Genomic DNA, 18,138 nt, shown 5'->3' with positions numbered 1-18,138 from the left:
AGTGCTGTGGGCAGGCTTTACCAGGATGGGGCCTTGTTTCTCATCCTCCAGCATCTTGGCACTGCATTTCTAAGGGGCCCAATGTGGCCCTTCACAGCAGAGCCAAGGGGCAGCCTGGGGATCAGCTGCTCCCATCGCACCCACCACCCCAAGAGTGGGGACTGGCCCCGGGGCTGTCTGACCTCAGCTCTGCTGGTCTCCCCCTTGTGGCCTGGAGCCAAGGTCAACCTCAGTGGGCCTCTATGTCCTTGTCCTCAGCATCAAATGGGGAGAGGTTGTGCTCTCAGTCCTTTCTGCAATTCAGTTTATGGGGAAGAATTCTCTTTCTCACGGGCACTACCCTCTACCCCAGCCTAGGTCATTGTTATGTTTCACGTTTTACTTTTCTCTTTGATTTTGGCCTTAGAAATGGCAAAATAGCGCAGTGTTATTCTCCACTAGTGAAAAATAAACCAAAAAGTAAGTTTCCAGAATTCACCAATTATAAACACTTAGTAAATCACAGTATCTTTGCACAGTCTTCATTTTATAATCCAGATGTTACTTCTCAGTGGTACAATTAGGGGTTTGAAGGGCAGAGTTCTCCCCCATCCGTTTTTTCTGTATTCTCCAAGAATATATTTCACCACCAGGTGGCGTCATGTATCTGAGAATGACTGCCCAAGCTGGTCTTTGAATTTTTTAATGTAGATTCAGTAGCCTTCTCTCCAGTGATGGCATGATATAAAAGTAGCTTTTGTTATACTCTGAGTGACTTATAAAAAAAAATTTCGTGAATGTACAAAAATATCTTTAAGCGGCTAAAGTTTTGCAAATGGAAGTGTTGTGATGTGATTCTACTCAGAAATATTGAATAGACAACATGTCTGATAAAAAAACATGTGGTTTTCTTTTTCAAACCTATGGTAAGGTATTATTCACTGGAAACACCTACACTTTAGTATTCCTATTTATACTAGAAGGAAATGCTTTGTCTTTTGCTCAAATCGAAAGCTGGAACCAGAGCCATATTTATCTCTGTGTTTCTAACTAACATCCTTATATATTGCTGGTTCTTGATTTTTAAATGTCAGCTATTTTCTGCTGACTTTCCATTATGAAAGAAGATCTAGCCTCTCATACTGCTCCTGTGTTTCTTCCACCCGTAACCACAAACTTCACCTCCTTTTAGTATCCAACAAGAGTATGACATATTTAGTGCTTACTTTATTATGAATATGTAAATATTAGTCTCATATTAAATATGTGACATAATAAAATTATATTTCCCTTATTGAACAGAGTTTTTGTTTACTCTGGAGTTGATAGGTGTCTTTTTAAAATTTGCTTAATTTTCTGTACTTCTTTTAAAAAATCACTCATTCATCCCCATACCTTCTACTAGTAGCATAAATCTAGCAATCCATGCACAAACAGACTGGATGCTGTCCCAGATTCATCATTTACCTGCGAATGTTGCACCTGAAGATCTCCACCCTCCTCCCCAGTCTGGATTGGTCCTCTCGAGGCCCCCTACATATCTGTGGTCTGGGGATTCCCCTTAAGCATCATTCTGGGATTTTTCATTGTCTTACTTCCTCTTAAATGATCTGTTTCCTGGATCCCACATCTTTAGTTTTCTTGGTTTTGTTGCAACAGAACACATGTTCTTGAGAAAGGGTGAATAGGAGTTGTTTTTTGAGTATTTACGTGTCTAAAAACATCTTTAGTCTACTCTTGAAGTGATTTATAGTTTGGCTGGATAACTAAGTACAGGCTGGAAAACAGTTTCCCTAGGAATTTTGACAGGATTTCCATATCTGGGAAATGGGAGCATTAACTGTTTTGACCAACTGTCCCACTACAAACAAGCAAAAATGTTGGGTTAAGTACACACACACACACACACACACACACCCGTGTTCTTAAGAGCATTGAATAACTGACAAAGTAAGAAGGGATTATTAGACTAAAATCTAAGGGGAATAGGAATTCAGAGACCTAGGTGGAGACACTTTGTCCTGACAGTAGCTATTCTGACAAACTTAAACTCAGAGGTTACATACACCTTTAAGGTAGGAGTGAACCAGAAGTAACTTCCACCCCACTCCTAGGAGGCTTCAGGTTGCCTGGATGCTGAGGAAAACAGGGAAGAAAATACATGCCATCCCTGAAAAATTGAAACCATGGGCCAGCTCTTGCATGGATTTGCAGCTCCAACTTGTGTCCCCTAGGATGGTCCAGAAATTCTCAACTCATAATTTTTTAAAAAGTGGTCCCAGACTAGCGGTCTCTTTAGGAATCTGTCTGGAAGACAGCATCTTCAGTTTAAGCCTCAGGTACTGCTCAGGAATACTCTATCAGTAACAATGAGCAGGACACAGTAAAAAGTAATTATAACAATGTGAAACACACACACGGGGGAAAGGTTGCCAGAAGCAAAAAACAGAATAGACAGGTTAGTAGTTTTAAAAAGGAATAAATAGAACTTCTAGAAAGGAAAAAAATTACAGCAATTGAAGTTTGCTATATAATTGACCAGTTTAACAGATTAAACATAGCTAAAAAGAGAAGTAGCGATGTGGAAAATATGTGAAAAAATTATGCAGAATGTAACATAGACAGAAAATCGAGCAAATACAGAAATTTAAAAGCATTAATCCATTGTCTTCTAAAGCTAGAGTTTCTGTTGAGAAATCTGGTACCATTTTTCGATCCCTGATTCTTTGTATATGACATTTTTTCTTCTTGAAAAGAATTTTGTTTTTTGAGTTTTCAACAATTTATTTTTGGCTTCCTAATTCTGAGAGAGAAGCTTCAGAAGGCTCATGAAGTGTCTTAGACAAACAGGTCTACACAAAGAATATTTTGTGAAGAGTAAATAAATCAGACACATATGTTTTATATTTCTCTCTAAATTTACAGAGATTTAACTATGAATGAAAAATACTCTTTAGGAAAAAATGAGTTTTGCGTTTCATCCAATGTAAAATGCTTTGAAAACTATTTTTGTGAAAAGTTTTTGATTTAAAAAAATAAAATAGTTCTAAAAATTATTTTTAAATCTCCCTCCAGTGTTCTGAAACTTCACAATGATATTTCTTTAGTGGGTCTTCTTTTAATTCATCGGATTGGGCATATATGTATTTACACTTCAGGTATATAGGCTCTATCTAGTGCTGCTGTCCTCAGCTACTTTCAGCGGTGCCTAGTACTTCTAACTGTTGAGTCTTTCTGGAGTTCTGCCATATGCACATCAGCTTTTTCCTGGGCGCCCCCCACTTCCAACTTATGTCACAGCTTTCTTTGCTCTTTTGGGTCAATTACTGCTCACCCATTTGTTCTCTACCTCCAAACGTTGTCATTATTATCTTCTTTCTTTCCCTCTTGCCTTCCTCTGGCTCATGGATTTATGACTTAAAAAAAAATCTCACTCATGTCGTTTTACTGGAATTTTAGAAGGAGGGAAGGTACCCATATATCTTCAACCTACCATTTTAAACTCTAAGTTCCTGGAAATATTTGTCTCTATGTTTTCTATGTTTAGTTCCATGTTTCAGTTTTTGGAATGTGTATTATGAATATTTATGAAAACTCTAATAGTTTTTCTTCTCTGGCAATGTGTTTTTTTGGCTGTGCTGGGTCTTTGTTGCGGTGCGCGGGCTTCTCATTGCGGTGGCTTCTCTTGCTGCAGAGCACGGGCTTTAGGCGTGCAGGCTCAGTAGTTGTGGCTCACAGGCTTAGTTGCTCCGTGGCACGTGGGATCTTCCCAGACGAGGGCTCGAACCCGTGTCCCCTGCATTGGCAGGCAGATTCTCAATCACTGCGCCAACAGGGAAGCCCTGGCAATGTTTTTATTCTCTGAAACATTTTAGGTGCCTGGCTGAGGACGCTGGGGATGTTGCATTTGTGAAAGATGTCACTGTCTTGGATAATACTAACGGTAGGTAAAGATGTTTCCCTTTCCCCTTCAAAGAAGAATCTTTGCCATCACGACACAGATTACTATTCAAATTTGCAATAGGGAAATATAACCTTTCGCAGACTTGGATCAAATTAGTTTCCTCTCTCTCTCTCTCTCTCTCTCTCACACACACGCACACGTGCACACGCGCGCACACACACACACACACACACACACACACACACCAGCCATACTCAGGGGCAACTATCTCCCTGGCTTTGTCTAGTCAGCCACAGAAGCACACCATCTTCCTGTCTCAGCCTACCAGAAACTGAACGTGGATGATACATGAAAAAAATTGGGACATATGCAGGTTAAATTTCCCCTTTTAAACAAGGAAGTAGGAGCCTTCATTCAGCCCATGTGAGCCCTCGGTGTGGGAACTCCTTGGGGAGTTAATGAGGACAAAATCCTAGGCAGATGCAGATGAAAGAAGGTAAAATCCCCCAGCCAATAGAGGAATAAGTCACCCTCTCTTCTGACCTCTGGTGAAAATACTAATTACCAAGTTTAAGACTCCCAGCAGTGTGCTGCTTTCCAAACTGCACCTCTCTCCCTACCCGCTGCACTTAGCCCTCCACCCCGCCGCAGAGGACTTGCCACTTCCTCCCTCAAAGGGGCTGCTTCCACTTTCTGCCTCTTCCCTTCAGTGACAGCCACAGCCAGAGCCACTCCTCCAAGTCCCTGGGGAGAGCAATCGAGGCCAGACATGTAAATCTGGGGTGATCTCAGTATTGAATGGACAAAGCTGAGAGAATGCAGGAAGTCTTTTCTTGAGGGGACAGGGCGAAAGGAGAGAAGCAGCCACCTGACCACGAAAACTCCATTTGCACACACACAGGCATAACTGTGTACAGTTACATTTCGAATTCATTTCGAATTCAGGAACAGTGAATCTAAGTGATCTCCAGGGATCAGATGGGTGTCAAATTTAGTTTTAAGCTTCTCTGGGATTTCACAACTGTATTTTATCGGAATTGACTGAAAGCATATTTGATAAACCCATAGACATTCCTATCCTTCCTCTGGTTACACTAAGAGCATTGGAATATGAAAGGAAACAATTTCTTCTTCTTTTTATTTAAAAAATACTTATTTATTTAATTTATTTATTTGGCTGAGCCAGTTCTTAGTTGCGGCACACGGGATCTTCGTTGCAGCATGCAGGATCTAGCTCCCCGACCAGGGATCGAACCCGGGCCCCCTGCCTTAGGAGCTGGTTGTCTTACCCACTGGACCACCAGGGAAGTCCCAACAATTTCTTCTTGAACACAAACCAACACTTCTTTTTCTGGAACTCACTGGAAAATCTGGCATACATGGAGGGTTTTCTTTTAAAGAAATGTAACAGCTTTATGGAGATACAATTTACATACTTCAAAATCCACCCATTCAGAGTGTAGATTCAATGGGATTCAGTGATCTCCAGCACATTCAAAGTTGTGCAGCTGCCAACAGAATCCAATTCTAGAACTTTCACAAAACCCCTTAAAGAAACCCCACACCTATTATCAGTCCCTTCCCCACTCCCCCAGAGCTGGCAACCATCAATTCACTTTCTGTCTCCATAGATTTGCGTATTCAGGACATTTCACATAAATGGAGTCCTACGATATGTGATCTTTTGTGACTGGCTTCTTTTACTTAGCGTAATGTTTTCAAGGTTCATCCACGTCGTAGCGTGTGTCAGAACTTGACTCCTTTTTATTGCTGAGTAATACTCCATCGTGAGGATATAGCACTAATGCTTGATATGTTTGAAGTTTGTGTATCTTGTGGAGCTTTATTTGCTCTCCTTCACATCACTGCAACCCCAGTGTGTGCATTTCAAGAGGCCGGTGGATGGTCACAGCCACCCGGAAAGGATGCTTTGACTCAGAGTGGCAGCCGTGGCTGATGCTGCCTTCTTTATATCTCCAGGAGAGAACACTGCGGACTGGGCTAGGAAATTGAATCAGGACGACTTTGAGTTGCTGTGTCTCGATGGCACCAGGAAGCCTGTGACAGAGGCTGAGAGCTGCTACCTGGCTGTGGCCCCAAATCATGCCGTGGTATCTCGGAGCGATAAGGCAGCACACGTGGAAGAGGTGCTGCTCCTTCAACAGGTATGGGTCACCAGGGCCTCCTGCAGGGGCTCCTGTTAGGTGGGGCAATCACAGAGCTCAGGGAATCCACCCATCCCCGGCCTTTCTGTCCCATCCCTCTGCTTGAAGCTGGTGATGAGAGTATTTGCTCCATGCTGGGGGGCTGCCCTGAGTCTCATGGCCCTGGACGTGCGCTCACGGTCTGGCTGGGAGATGCTTTCTCTCCTTGAGCCTCCTGTTGTTCTTCAGGCAAATGAGGGAGGCGACTGAGCCTTCCTCCCATAGCCAGGTAGAGAGTGATTTACTCTGCTGATGTTTCCAGAGCCCGGGCCGACTGGGGATGTTCTAGACAGGGCCCCTGCATTTGTAATCTCTAAAAACAACAAACCCAGAACTTGTATAGATTTAAGGCTATCTACGTGAAGTGGTTTGAAGGAAATCCTATAATTTCCTTGAAGTCTGGGATTCTCTATTAGGACATCTAGCTCTGTGTTAAAATGGCATGTTTCTAGATGTGCGTTAAAGAAAGTGGCCCTGGAATGTAAAAATTGGCACAATAACTAGCATTTATGGAGCCCCCGCTGGGCACACTCACAGGTGCTCGTAAGAGGTCTGCTTCCATGCAGGTGCTTGGTTCTTGCAGCTCACCTCCGTGGGAGGCCTGGGCATGGAGGAGGAAGCAGGCCCAAGGGAGGCTAAGTGACCTGCCCAAGGCAATGACTGGGTCCGTGGCAGAGAGGATTTCCAATGCAGTCTGCCTCTCTGGGACAGCTGGCCTCTTAGAATGCTAGAGGTGATTACTTTGGGGGTGGATCTCAAAATCCTCAGCTGTCACCTAGTCACACATAGGAAGTTCTAAGGGAAGAGGCCACAGATTAAAAAGAAAGGCAAGATGGTGGGAGGTGAGATCAGAAGTGGTGAGGGGCCTGGGCACTGGGCTGGGGTGTGGAGCAGGGGGCCATGGGGCAGGGGAAGACTTAGCCAGGACAGTAGAGTGATTCCAGAACTTAGCTCCTTTTGCCCCATGGTTTTCCTGTGGCTGATCCTGTGCAGAAGAAATGCCCTTGGCCTCCCCGAATCCATAACCTCTCCTGTTTTCCTCCGCTGCTCTCTTACTGTCTGCCCTTTTGACACAGGCTCAGTTTGGGAAAAATGGAAAACACTGCCCGAGCAAGTTTTGCTTATTCCAGTCTGAGACCAAAAACCTTCTGTTCAATGACAACACTGAGTGTCTGGCCAAACTTGGAGGCAAAACAACATATGAAAAATATTTGGGACCAGAGTATGTCACGGCCATTGCTAACCTGAAAAAATGCTCAGCCTCCCGTAAGTGGAACATAGGTAGCGTCACTGGGAAACCACCGCAGGTGAAGGTCAAGGTTGGAGGGCCAAACATTCTAGGGATGAAGCAGGTATAAAAACGTTAAGGCAGTACAATGTCTCTATACTTTGGGAAATTACACTCTCACTGATGAGGTGAAAGAGCTAGAGAATAAAATAAAGCCGTAGTAATATGCTAAATTTTTATAAGGCTGATAGCGATTGTAAATATATGTATGTATGTATATACATACACACAAAGGTATACGTATATATACATATATGTTGACAAATGACAAACTCTGGTTTCTAGGCACTTACTGTAAGTACTAACCATAGAGAATACAAATTCTCAAAAAACATTTTAGCCAGGAAAATGTATTGACAATAATTTAACCCTTTAAAAACATTTAGAAGACATAGCAGAGTGTTGTGAGCCTCCAGGCAATGATTCTCGAGTTTCGGCAAGTTTTGCCTCCTCTGTGCACTGATGTCATCTGGGTTCCTATTCCTGGTCCCTCACCCGGGGAGTTGGAGGCATCGGTGGGTGTGGTATGGTGGTCCAGGGCCTGGGGAAGGGCTGGGAATCTCTTTATCAGTGGTTCTCAACCGGGGATGATTTTGCCCCTGAGGCATTTGGCAATGCCAGGAGGTATTTTTAATTCTCCTGATATAGGGGGTGCTGCTGGCATCTGTGGGTAGAAGCAGGGATGCTACTAAACAGAGCACACACAGAACAGCCTTCGCAACAAAGAATTCCCCAGCCCCAAATGTCAAGAGTGCCAAGGAAACCCTGCTGTTTCCACGGACATCTCAGGGAATTGCGCTGCAGGTCTACTCTTGTGAGCAGCCCGCTCAGGATTGCACATATGGTACACCCCTTGAGGGCAGGGCTTCTCTGTCTGTGTTGAAGTGTTGAATCCTCAGCACTTAACACAGAGGCTCACACAGAGCCAGAGCTCAGGAGGGACTCATGGATGAATGAGTGACTGAGTAGGTGGATATTACTGCAAGCAGATTTGCACAAAGATGATCAATTGCTCACATTCCAGAACAGATTCGAGGACCATCAATACCTTGTGAACTTGAGAGTGTGACGGCTGATTCACCTGGAGACGAGTGGGTGGCAGCTGTGTCGCTCAGGCCAGAGCAGGGAATCTCACAGCTTGATAAGGACCAGAGCTTTTGTGTGCTCCCTTGGGTCCTGCAGCTCTTCGCAGGACGGACAGTGGGGAAATGTGGGGATGGCAAGCCTTGACCTACAGTGGTGGGAGGGCAGAGGAAAGTCTGTTTTAGTGTCCTCTTTGATTGATGTATTGATTCAAAAAAAAAAGGAATCAGTTTCTGAATCTCCTGCTTTGCTGTGTCCCACAGCGTTTCTGGAAGCCTGCGCCTTCCTGAGAGGTCAAACCTGAAGAGAAGCTGCCCCGCCTCCCCGGGGGCCCCTCCCTGCTTCCAGCCCTGATCCTTCTTCTCCCTTCCTGAGGGCGGATTTTGCCAAGCCCATCAGTTTTCACAGATCCCTGCTACCATCTTAACAAGAAATAAAATTAGAAATGCTGTTGATTTTCATTCCCTATAAAGTGCCATTCATCTTTTCTAGAATTTCATACTGAAATCATGTGTCTGACCAAACACCTGCCCAGTGGAACCTTTCCTTCCCTGTATTCCCACTTCCCACTCCCACTCTTTCCGGCAGTTTCGGGCTTAGTGCCTGATGGTCTGGAGTCTAAGGTCAGGCCAAGCAACTCTTTTCCTCAAGGGCACCTGTTGGTCCCTCATATAGTTGTGTGTGTGTGTGTGTGTGTGTGTGTGTGTGTGTGTTTGAGTGTGTATGTGCATGTGTGTGTGTGTGTTTCTAAGGCAGGGGAAGGAATAGAGAGTAGGAATCAAGGGATTAGTGGAAGAAGCTGGGTATCAAGAAGATTTATGAGTATTTGCTATTTTAAGTAAATAGCATCAGGTATAGTAAATTTACAAATATAGACATAGGAAAATGTGGAACACAGTGGGCCCTCCATGTCCATGGGTTACACATCCTTGAATTCAACCAACTGAGGATTGAAGATATTTGAAAACAAATTACAGAAAGTTCCAGACAGCAAAACTTGAATTTGCAATTTACATTGTATTAGGTATTATAAGTAGTCCAGAGATGATTTAAAATATATGGGAGGACATGCATAGGTTATATGCAAATACTACACCATTTTATATAAGGGACTTGAGCATCCTTGGATTTTGGCATCCACAGGGTGTCCTGGAACCAATCCCTGCAAATACCAAGGTACAGGGGACAACTGTACATCTATCCCTTGGCCTTGTTGGCCCTCAACCTCCGGTTAACCTCTGGTCACCAGTTTATTCCCACTTTTCTCAGCCAAGCTCTTTAAAGCGTGGTCAGAGAGGGCTGCCTTCACTTCAGCAAGTCAGGTGGGTGTTTGGGTCATTCTCTCTTCACCCCACTGTAGTTTGATTCTAACCTGTTCACTCCCTTGAAGCGGTTCTGGAATAGGACAGCCCCAGCTTCCCAAATGGCCAAGCTTAGTAGGGTTCACATCTCTTTTCCCTGAGCCCCTTACTATGTCTGATTCTGTGGACATGTGCTCCTTGAAGTTCTGTTTCCTCAGCTTCCATGCTGCTGCTCCTTCCTTTTTCTGCCTTTTTGAAGGTCCATGCTTTGTCCTTTAAGTGTGTTCCCCACAGTTTTCTTCTCCAGAGTTTCAATTCTGACCCACTATCTTGATGCCAGGGAAGGGAATTAAGAGAGGACCAAATGGCTGGGTTTTAGCTGCTAATGCACAGACTCTCCCCACCAGTAAACAGGGCCCATTGGGGTCCTACCTTAGATTAGTAACTCTTCCCTGAGAAAGGATCATTTTCCTGTTTTTAGTATTTCCAATGGCTCATTGGACTCAACAGGCAAACCTGCGTCAACCAGGGTGAATCTTCCCTTTCAAAGGCAGAGAGCAGACAAGAATGGCCAGCATTGACCAGTATCAATGAGATAGGCAGGCATAGCACAGGGAGATCACCTCAGTGCTCTGTGACCACCTAGAGGATGCAAGAGGGAGGGGATATGGGGATATATGTATACGTGTAGCTGATTCACTTTGTTATACAGCAGAAACTAACACAACACTGTAAAGCAGTTATACTCCAATAAAGATGTTAAAAAAAAAATGAGATAGGCAGTTCTTCTGCTGCCTGCAGAAGCCTCTGAAATCTGTCTTGAAGGACATTAATTACGGTCCCATAATCCTAGAATGAAAACTCCCTTTTTTGCTACTTTGAATTATGGCCCAGATATGTAGTCCAGCCTCACTAGTAAACTAGAAGTTTACTGAGGGAGCAACATTTGATGGTGTAGCCATATTAGTCATAATACCAGCAAGATAAAACATCATATTTGAACCGTATAAACCTTCTTGTATAAATAAGATACTTAGGTGAAATTAAAGGCCCATGAAATCCCCTTTTCGGGCTGAAATAAAAATTTCAAAATCTAACATCGCTGTATCCATTAACTCATGCTAAGTTATGTCAATGTCTTACACAACAAAGGTTTGTTTCTGTCTCACGTTCATACCTGTCATAGGTCATCAGTGGCTCTGTTGTTCATTTCTTTATTCTGAGACCCAGGCTGAACCAGCAGCCCCTGCCTGGGGCACACTGGCCTGTAGACAGAGCGGGAAATAAAAGAGAGATGGAGGCAACACAAAAAAACTCTTAAAGCTTCCTTCTAGGAGAGGCCATATCATTTCCATCATTTCATCGCCCAAAGCAAGTCAGGCGGCCGTAGCATCAATGAGGGGGGTCTTTGGTCCCGCATTCTTTCACCCTGACACTGAATTGAGTGTGGGGCTGTGTTTGGTGTCCCTGCTTTTACTTCCTCAGACCTCAAGTTCCTTACAGTCTTCAAGGAAAGCTTGTATTCTGCACGGTCCCCACTCTAAACTTTTTTTCTGCCCAACACAGATTTTAACAACCATCAATTGTAATACATTTCAGCAGATTCCACTTCAGATTGTACTGAATTAGTGTTTCCTCAATTTTCTGGAAAATATTCTTGCCTGTAGTTATCCCATGTGGACTATTCCTGGAGGCTTCAAACTCACCACTGATTCCTCAAATAGACAATAGTTAACAGCATCTGTAACATCTGTTTACTCATCAAAAGCCAAGGAAAGCCACTCAAATCATTTGTCTTATTTCTTGTTCCCAATGTTTTCAGCTCTTTAAGCAAGAGTTGTCAGTGAAAGGCTAAAGTCTTAAGTTAATTTTCTCTGGGCACATTTGTTTACAGCTGCAATCAAACATGATTTCATTAACTCAACATAGGTAAATGGCTTTTCTTGCTTGGCTAACAAATGAGCTATTTAGAAAGTTACTTTGCTTGCAGCCTCATTTCTTTTTTTGTTTTGAAGATTTTTTTTTTTTTTTTGCCGTGCCACACAACTTGTGGGAACTCAGTTCCCCCACCAAAGATTGAACCGCGGCCCACGGCAGTGAAAGTGCCAAGTCCTAACCATCAGACCTCCGGGGAAGTCCCTTGAAGAAATTCTGTTGGGATGAGATATTTCACTTTAAAATTTGTAATTTTCCTGACCATTTTTCCCCTATGAGTTTGGAATAGTGCAATGAATGCTTAGTCTGGAAATGTCAACACATGTTGTATTCTTTTAGCACAACTATAGTTTCATTGCATAATAAATACAGTGCTTTGGCATCTAATTTGATAACAAAATAATCCACAATCCATAGTGTCTTATTAGTGTGACATTCAAAATTCACTTTTCTCTTCTTTGCTTGTTTTAACATGATGAATATGCACTGGTAATAAAAATTTTAAAAAAGGTGGTTTGGCTCTATGTGTATAAAGATAAACTGTTCTCTCTACTTAACAACACTTATATTTTTTATATTGAAGTAGCATTGATTTACAATGTTGTGTTAATTTCTGCTGTACAGCAAAGTGATTCAGTTATTTAGATATTCTTTTTCATATTCTTTTCCATTATGGTTTATCACAGGATACTGAATATAGTTCCCTGTGCTATACAGTAGGACCTTGTTGTTCATCCATTCCATAGATAATAGTTTGTATCTGCTAATCCCAAACTCCCAATTCATCCCTCTCTCATTCCCCTCCGCCTTGGCAACCACAAGTCTGTTCTCTATGTCTATCTACTCACAACACTTATGACACCAAATATGTGTGGGTTTCCTACACCAAACAATTCTCTAATTCTCTGTGGACACCAACTGGGTTTCCTGCAAGTCAGTTCAATTCTGACACTAACCACTTGGAGTTAACACAGACCCACAAGGTTAAGGGCTCAGGCCCACAAGACTGCCCTCTTTTTTCAGACACCAATCACAAGTAGTGGGTTCCCAGGTTACCTGTACTTTTGTCCAACTTGGCTGTAAACTGGGGAATCCCACGACCACCTCCTCAGGCTTGATAATTTGCTGTAATGGCTCACAGAACCCAGGGAAACACTTTACTTATTGTTACCTATTTATATTAAAGGATTGTATAAAAGATAGAAAAAGAATAGCCGGATGAAGAGGTACATAGGCTAAGGGTCTAAGGGTCTGGAAGGGTCTAGAGCGTAGGAGCTTCTGTCCCCGTGGAGTCGGGGTGTGCAACTCTTCCAGTACATGAATGTGTTCACTAACCAAGAAGCTCTCTGAATCCTGTAGTTTAGGGTTTGTATGGAAGTTTCATAACATAGACACAATTGACTAAGTCATTGACCATTGGTGATTATCCAGCCACTCTCCCATCTCTGGAAGTCAGGAAGCAGAGCTGAAAGTTCCAATCCTCTCATCACAAGGTTGGTTCTGGGAACCAGCTCCCATCCTGAAGCTATCTAGGGAAGCACCAAGCGTCACCTCATCAGCATACACTCAGGTCTGACTGAAACTCAGGTAGAGGGTTTATTATGAATAACAAAGGACACTCCTATCACCCCATCAGTCAGGGCTGAAGACCGGAGGTATATGTCTTATTGTATCACAACATCACAGTCTGGTACTTGAAATGCTATTGAATTATAACTGGCTGTAATTTACAATGCACCAAGCAGCAGTGGGAAGCCATGAGAGTGCCACAGACCACCTCTGTCAAAACCACTGGACTCGGCCATTGCAGTGCAAAAGCAACCACTGGCAATACATATATAACTGAGTGTGGTCGTGTTCCAAAAAAACTTTATTTTATTGAAAATAAAGTTTCTGAAATTCGACACTGAAGTTCGAATTTCATATAATTTTCACATGTCATGAAATATTCTTTTGATTTTTTCCAACTATTAAAAAAAAAGTCAACGCTACTCTTTGCGCATGCGCCCATCCTTTGGCTGCTGCTCTTTGTCCTGGCGTAGGAACATCGCTGGCTCCTTTCATCCATTCTTGCAAGGTGAGCTCTGCCTCTCTCGGATGTGCAGGACCAGTTCCTGGAAGTGCTTTAGAAGTACAACGGCGACGACTCTTCCTTCCAACGTACCAGGTGTTGCGAGGCCTGGAGCTGCTCCGGCGCAGCGATACAGCCGCCGCGGTGCCTCGACGCTCCGCCCCCGGTGCCGGGACTATCGGTGCCGCGGAGGAGTCCAAGCTCCTGTCTGCGCCTGCGCGGTGCTTCCGCGGAGCGTGGCGTTGCACGAAGCGTGGAAGGTATGCCTGCAGGCAGCTTCCCTAGCGGTGCGCATTTAGTTTTGAGGGAAAAGCCAGTATCTTGTGGTGCTGGGAGCTTCCCTATCACATCATGTCAGGAGGAAGGTCGTGTGTACTTAGGTCGTTGGGAAACGGACTGAGTCTGCATACTTTTTTCTCAGCTGTTAGCCTTAGCGTATTCGGAATCATTTGGCCCGCCATTGTCTCCAGAAATAATTACAGGTCAGTCCTGAGTGGGAAAGAAGTGGCATGTGCTGCAGGACGTCTAGAGCAAAGTCGCAGCTCTGCTGCTGTGTGGCTGTATGACCTCGGGTAAATCCTTTACCTTCTCTGGGCTCAGCTTTGTAAGTAAAATGAGGGATTGGGGCTTGTTCTCTCTACGACTCTTCTACAGATTGAGTCTGACCCCAGTCATGAGGGACCAGAAGGGAGGAGACTTTTAAAATTTGTACTTGGGGTCAATCTTTCTTCTTTGTTTTTATCCAGACAAAATCAGAGTCAGTTTTGCCCTTCAACTTGGTCTTATGAATATTTCCGTTTGTGCAGTGGGGGTCAGAGAGGGTTCAGTGGACATTCATATACCCTCCATGTAGAGTTGACAGGTGTTAACATTTTGATGTGTTTTCCCTCTTGCTTCTTTTATATGCACCTGGTGTGTGTATGTGTGTGATTAAATTATTTGAATGTGAGCCGTGACTATGACATTTCACTCCTAAATTCTTGAGCATGCATTCTTTAAGAACAGGGACATTCTCCCACATAATCGCAATTTTATTGTCACCCTTGAAAATGATAAGTATGTCATCTGACATTTTGTTTATAGTCATATTTTTCCGATTTTCTCTGGAATGGCTTTAAGCTTGTTTCTTAAGGAAGTGCTCCCACTACCCATTGGCAGTCAACTCCTCCTGCCTTCCCTCACAGGCATGAGTGTCACCTCCCTGGGGGAATAACAGCACCTGTGTTGGCTGGAGTCTCTCTCTTGGACACCTCCTCATCCATCACCACGTCGCAGCTCCTCTAGTCCATTTGGAGATGAATCCCACAGACTCTGCCTTGGAGTCCTTCAGAGACAAAAGAGTGGAGACAGTGAGTATGCATGCAGATAGCCATCCGCTGGAAGTGGCATCAGCTTGGGGACATGGGTTGTGTGCTTTGCCGAGGAGGGAGCGTCTGTTTGCACGGGGCAGCTGGGGACGGTCCTGAGCCATGGTGAGCAAGCTGGGTGCACCCCCAGGAAGTGTGTGGCAGGTGTTCTGCAAAGATGGATGCCTGAAAGAGCGTGTGGGCAGGGGCTCTGGTGGGATGGCTGTCCACAGACTCATAGCAGGACTGTTGAGCTGATATATGTACATGTATAGATGATTCACTTTGTTATAAAGCAGAAACTAACACACCATTGTAAAGCAGTTATACTCCAATAGAGATGTTAAAAAAAAATTGTTGAGCTGACCACGTGGTTGAGGGCAGAGGAAAACACATTTTGTCATAGGTGATATAAGCGAGATGGTCTGAACCTCCCCACCACTCCTTCAAACAAAGAAGCTGGGGCTGAGCCACATGTCCCTAGATCCTTTTGTCAGCATAGTCATTTACCGGGAGCAGCAGCAGGAGGCTGACGTGGGGACGAGGAGGTCCATCAGAACTGAAATTCAAGCACCATTAGGGTGCAGGCAGCATCTGTGGAGGGTGTGAGGAAAAGTGGGATGTAGGCAGCGTCCTGTGGGCCAGTCACTGTGCTGCTCACTAAGCCCTCATCCTGGCCAGCAGCCCTTTGTGTGTGTGGGGGTGTCTTATTCCCAGTTGTCTGAGGCACAGGGAGGCTAGATGGCCTGTGTTGGGTCCCACAGGAAGAGAGAGACACCCTTTCCTACCTTCTCCCAGAGCAGGCATGGCAGGGGACTCCAGGGAGGTGACTCATGGCCCCGCTCATAGCTAAAGGCCACACCACAGGGAAAAATCAAAGGATTCAGAGTTTGAAATTTGAATCAAAGATTTTCTTCTGTTAGATGTGCCAGAGATGGTTCTTTGGCGAACTTTGCTTTTCACAGGGTCTGTAAATGGGTGGCTGAGGGGAGCAGCAATCCTTGGATGTGCCTTCCCCCAGTCCTTTGGACTGTTGTGAAAAATCCGGAGCAATAGTATACAGGAACTCACTCTATAAACCAAGTGCTGTAGACAAGTCCGGAAGTACTGGGTGGAGGAGAGGAAAGAGTGTGGGATTTGATATCAGAAAATGTCAAGCCCAGATTCTGACCCCTGAGAGCTGTGAGATTTAAGCCTCAGTTTCCACACTTGTAAAATGAGGCTGGTGATAGTCAGTTTTCTTTGAAGGCCTGTTACGTGGTGCAAATACGTCTGTGAAGGCAGTTGGTAAAGGATAAAGTCCTATTGAAATTCAGGCTTGGTGTGGGAGCCTAAGACCAGGGAATGGTGAGCAGCTCTTAGGAGGGAGGACAACTTGGGCCGATGTGGCCACAGCACATTTGTAAAAACCAAAAAGAACAAGATTATTTGTTGCTTAACTGAAATTCAAAATTAACTGGGCATCCTGTATTTTTTTTTTCAATTTCAGGTTTTATTGCTTTCTCATTCTCTAAATCAGTCACATTTACCATTTTAAAATTTGTTCCATTTGTACCCACAAACACATAAATTGAGATGAATCAGAGATTTCTCATGAGATATCAGTCTTTCTCTCAAATGTCCCAAATCAGAATTATTTTGACCTGATAGGAAAATTTTTTTTGCGTTAGAAAATAATTTACAGGCAAAAACAGAAACACTGTCACATTTTCTTAAATATGCTTAGTTCTCTTTGGCTTTTTACTGGTTGTTAGTTTTCTAATGCAATAGTTTGTAGAAAAGTGGAAAACGTGTTATTTTTTAAATTGAAGTATCATTGATTCATATTATTAGTTTCAAGTGTATAGCATAGTGATTCAGTATTTTTTTTTATAAATTTATTTTATCTGTTTTTGGCTGCGCTGGGTCTTTGTTGCTGTGCGTGGGCTTTCTCTAGTTCTGGCGAGCGGGGGCTACTCTTCGTTGCGGTGCGCGGGCTTCTCATTGCGGTGGCTTCTCTTGTCGCGGAGCATGGGTTCTAGGCACGCAGGCTTCAGTAGTTGTGGCTCGCGGGCTCTAGAGCGCAGGCTCAGTAGTTGCAGCACACAGGCTTTGTTGCTCTGCAGCATGTGGGATCTTCCCAGACCCCACACGGGACACGGGAATGAACCCGTGTCCCCTGCATTGGTAGGCGGATTCTTAACCACTGTGCCACCAGGGAAACCCACACAAGTTTATTTTCTATATCCGTGAGTCTTTTTCTATTTTGCATGTGCATTCATTTGTGTTATTTTCTACATTCCACATACAAGTGATATCATACAGTATGTCTTTCTCTGTCTGACTTATTTCATGTAGCATAATATTCTGCAGTCCATCCACGTTTCTGCAGATGTCAGCATTTCATTCTTCTTTATGGCTGAGTATTATTCCATTGTGTGTGTGTATCCATTCATCCGACTTGCACTTGATAGGCACTTGGGCTGCTTTTATTGTAAATAGTGCAAGCATGAATCATTTTTATCTTTAGGACAACTGTCTTCTTCTTCTGACAGGGGAAGAAGACCTTGCTGGATATACCACTTACGTGTGTGGGCTATTGTAGCTGGATCAGCCGTCACAGACTTTTGATTTTCAGTAACTATTTCACTCTCAGTCACTGTAAGAGTTTATTCTCTATATGCTCCATGTTTTCATTATGAAAATTCTGAAAGGGTTTGTTCTGTGAATTCATTACTGTGTCTATAAACATCCAAAAACGATCTCATTTTGCCTGAGATTTCTGTCCCATATGTGGTAGAAGTGAATGGGGAGTCCAGACCTACTCATATCTGGTGAGTATGAGTGTGAAGAAGATATCCCTGTCCCTTCTCCTTCTCCTCTTTTCATATCTGCTGGGGTACTTTCAGCTGAGGTCTTGCTCTTGACTTGTCATGGTGTTTTTATTGGCTATTTAATGTCATTCAGGGTGAGCCCTGTCTTACTCAGCTAAGGCTGTCACAACAAAATACCATAGACTGGGTAGCTTAAATAGCAGAAATTTATTTC

At 43.8% G+C, this 18,138-nt stretch overlaps 1 protein-coding gene across 3 annotated transcripts in view; it reads left to right on the top strand.

The window, feature by feature from the left end:
• Positions 1 to 8,926, top strand: part of LTF (lactotransferrin) — a 28,093-nt gene extending 19,167 nt beyond the window's left edge. For all 3 annotated transcript variants that reach the window (XM_029242562.1, XM_029242561.1, XM_029242563.1), the window contains 4 exons: positions 3,855 to 3,922; positions 5,864 to 6,048; positions 7,164 to 7,353; positions 8,722 to 8,926. In XM_029242562.1, coding sequence (XP_029098395.1) covers positions 3,855 to 3,922; positions 5,864 to 6,048; positions 7,164 to 7,353; positions 8,722 to 8,762 — 484 coding nt within the window. In that variant the 3' untranslated portion in view covers positions 8,763 to 8,926. The remainder of the gene's footprint in view (positions 1 to 3,854; positions 3,923 to 5,863; positions 6,049 to 7,163; positions 7,354 to 8,721) is intronic.
• Positions 8,927 to 18,138: the final 9,212 nt, after the last annotated feature.

Source organism: Monodon monoceros, unplaced genomic scaffold, assembly GCF_005190385.1.
Source record: "Monodon monoceros isolate NGI ecotype Baffin Bay Population unplaced genomic scaffold, NGI_Narwhal_1 Super_Scaffold_3, whole genome shotgun sequence".
NCBI classification, from domain to species: domain Eukaryota; kingdom Metazoa; phylum Chordata; class Mammalia; order Artiodactyla; family Monodontidae; genus Monodon; species Monodon monoceros.
Note: the sequence above shows the minus strand (reverse complement) of the source record. Positions and strands in the feature narration are given on the sequence as shown.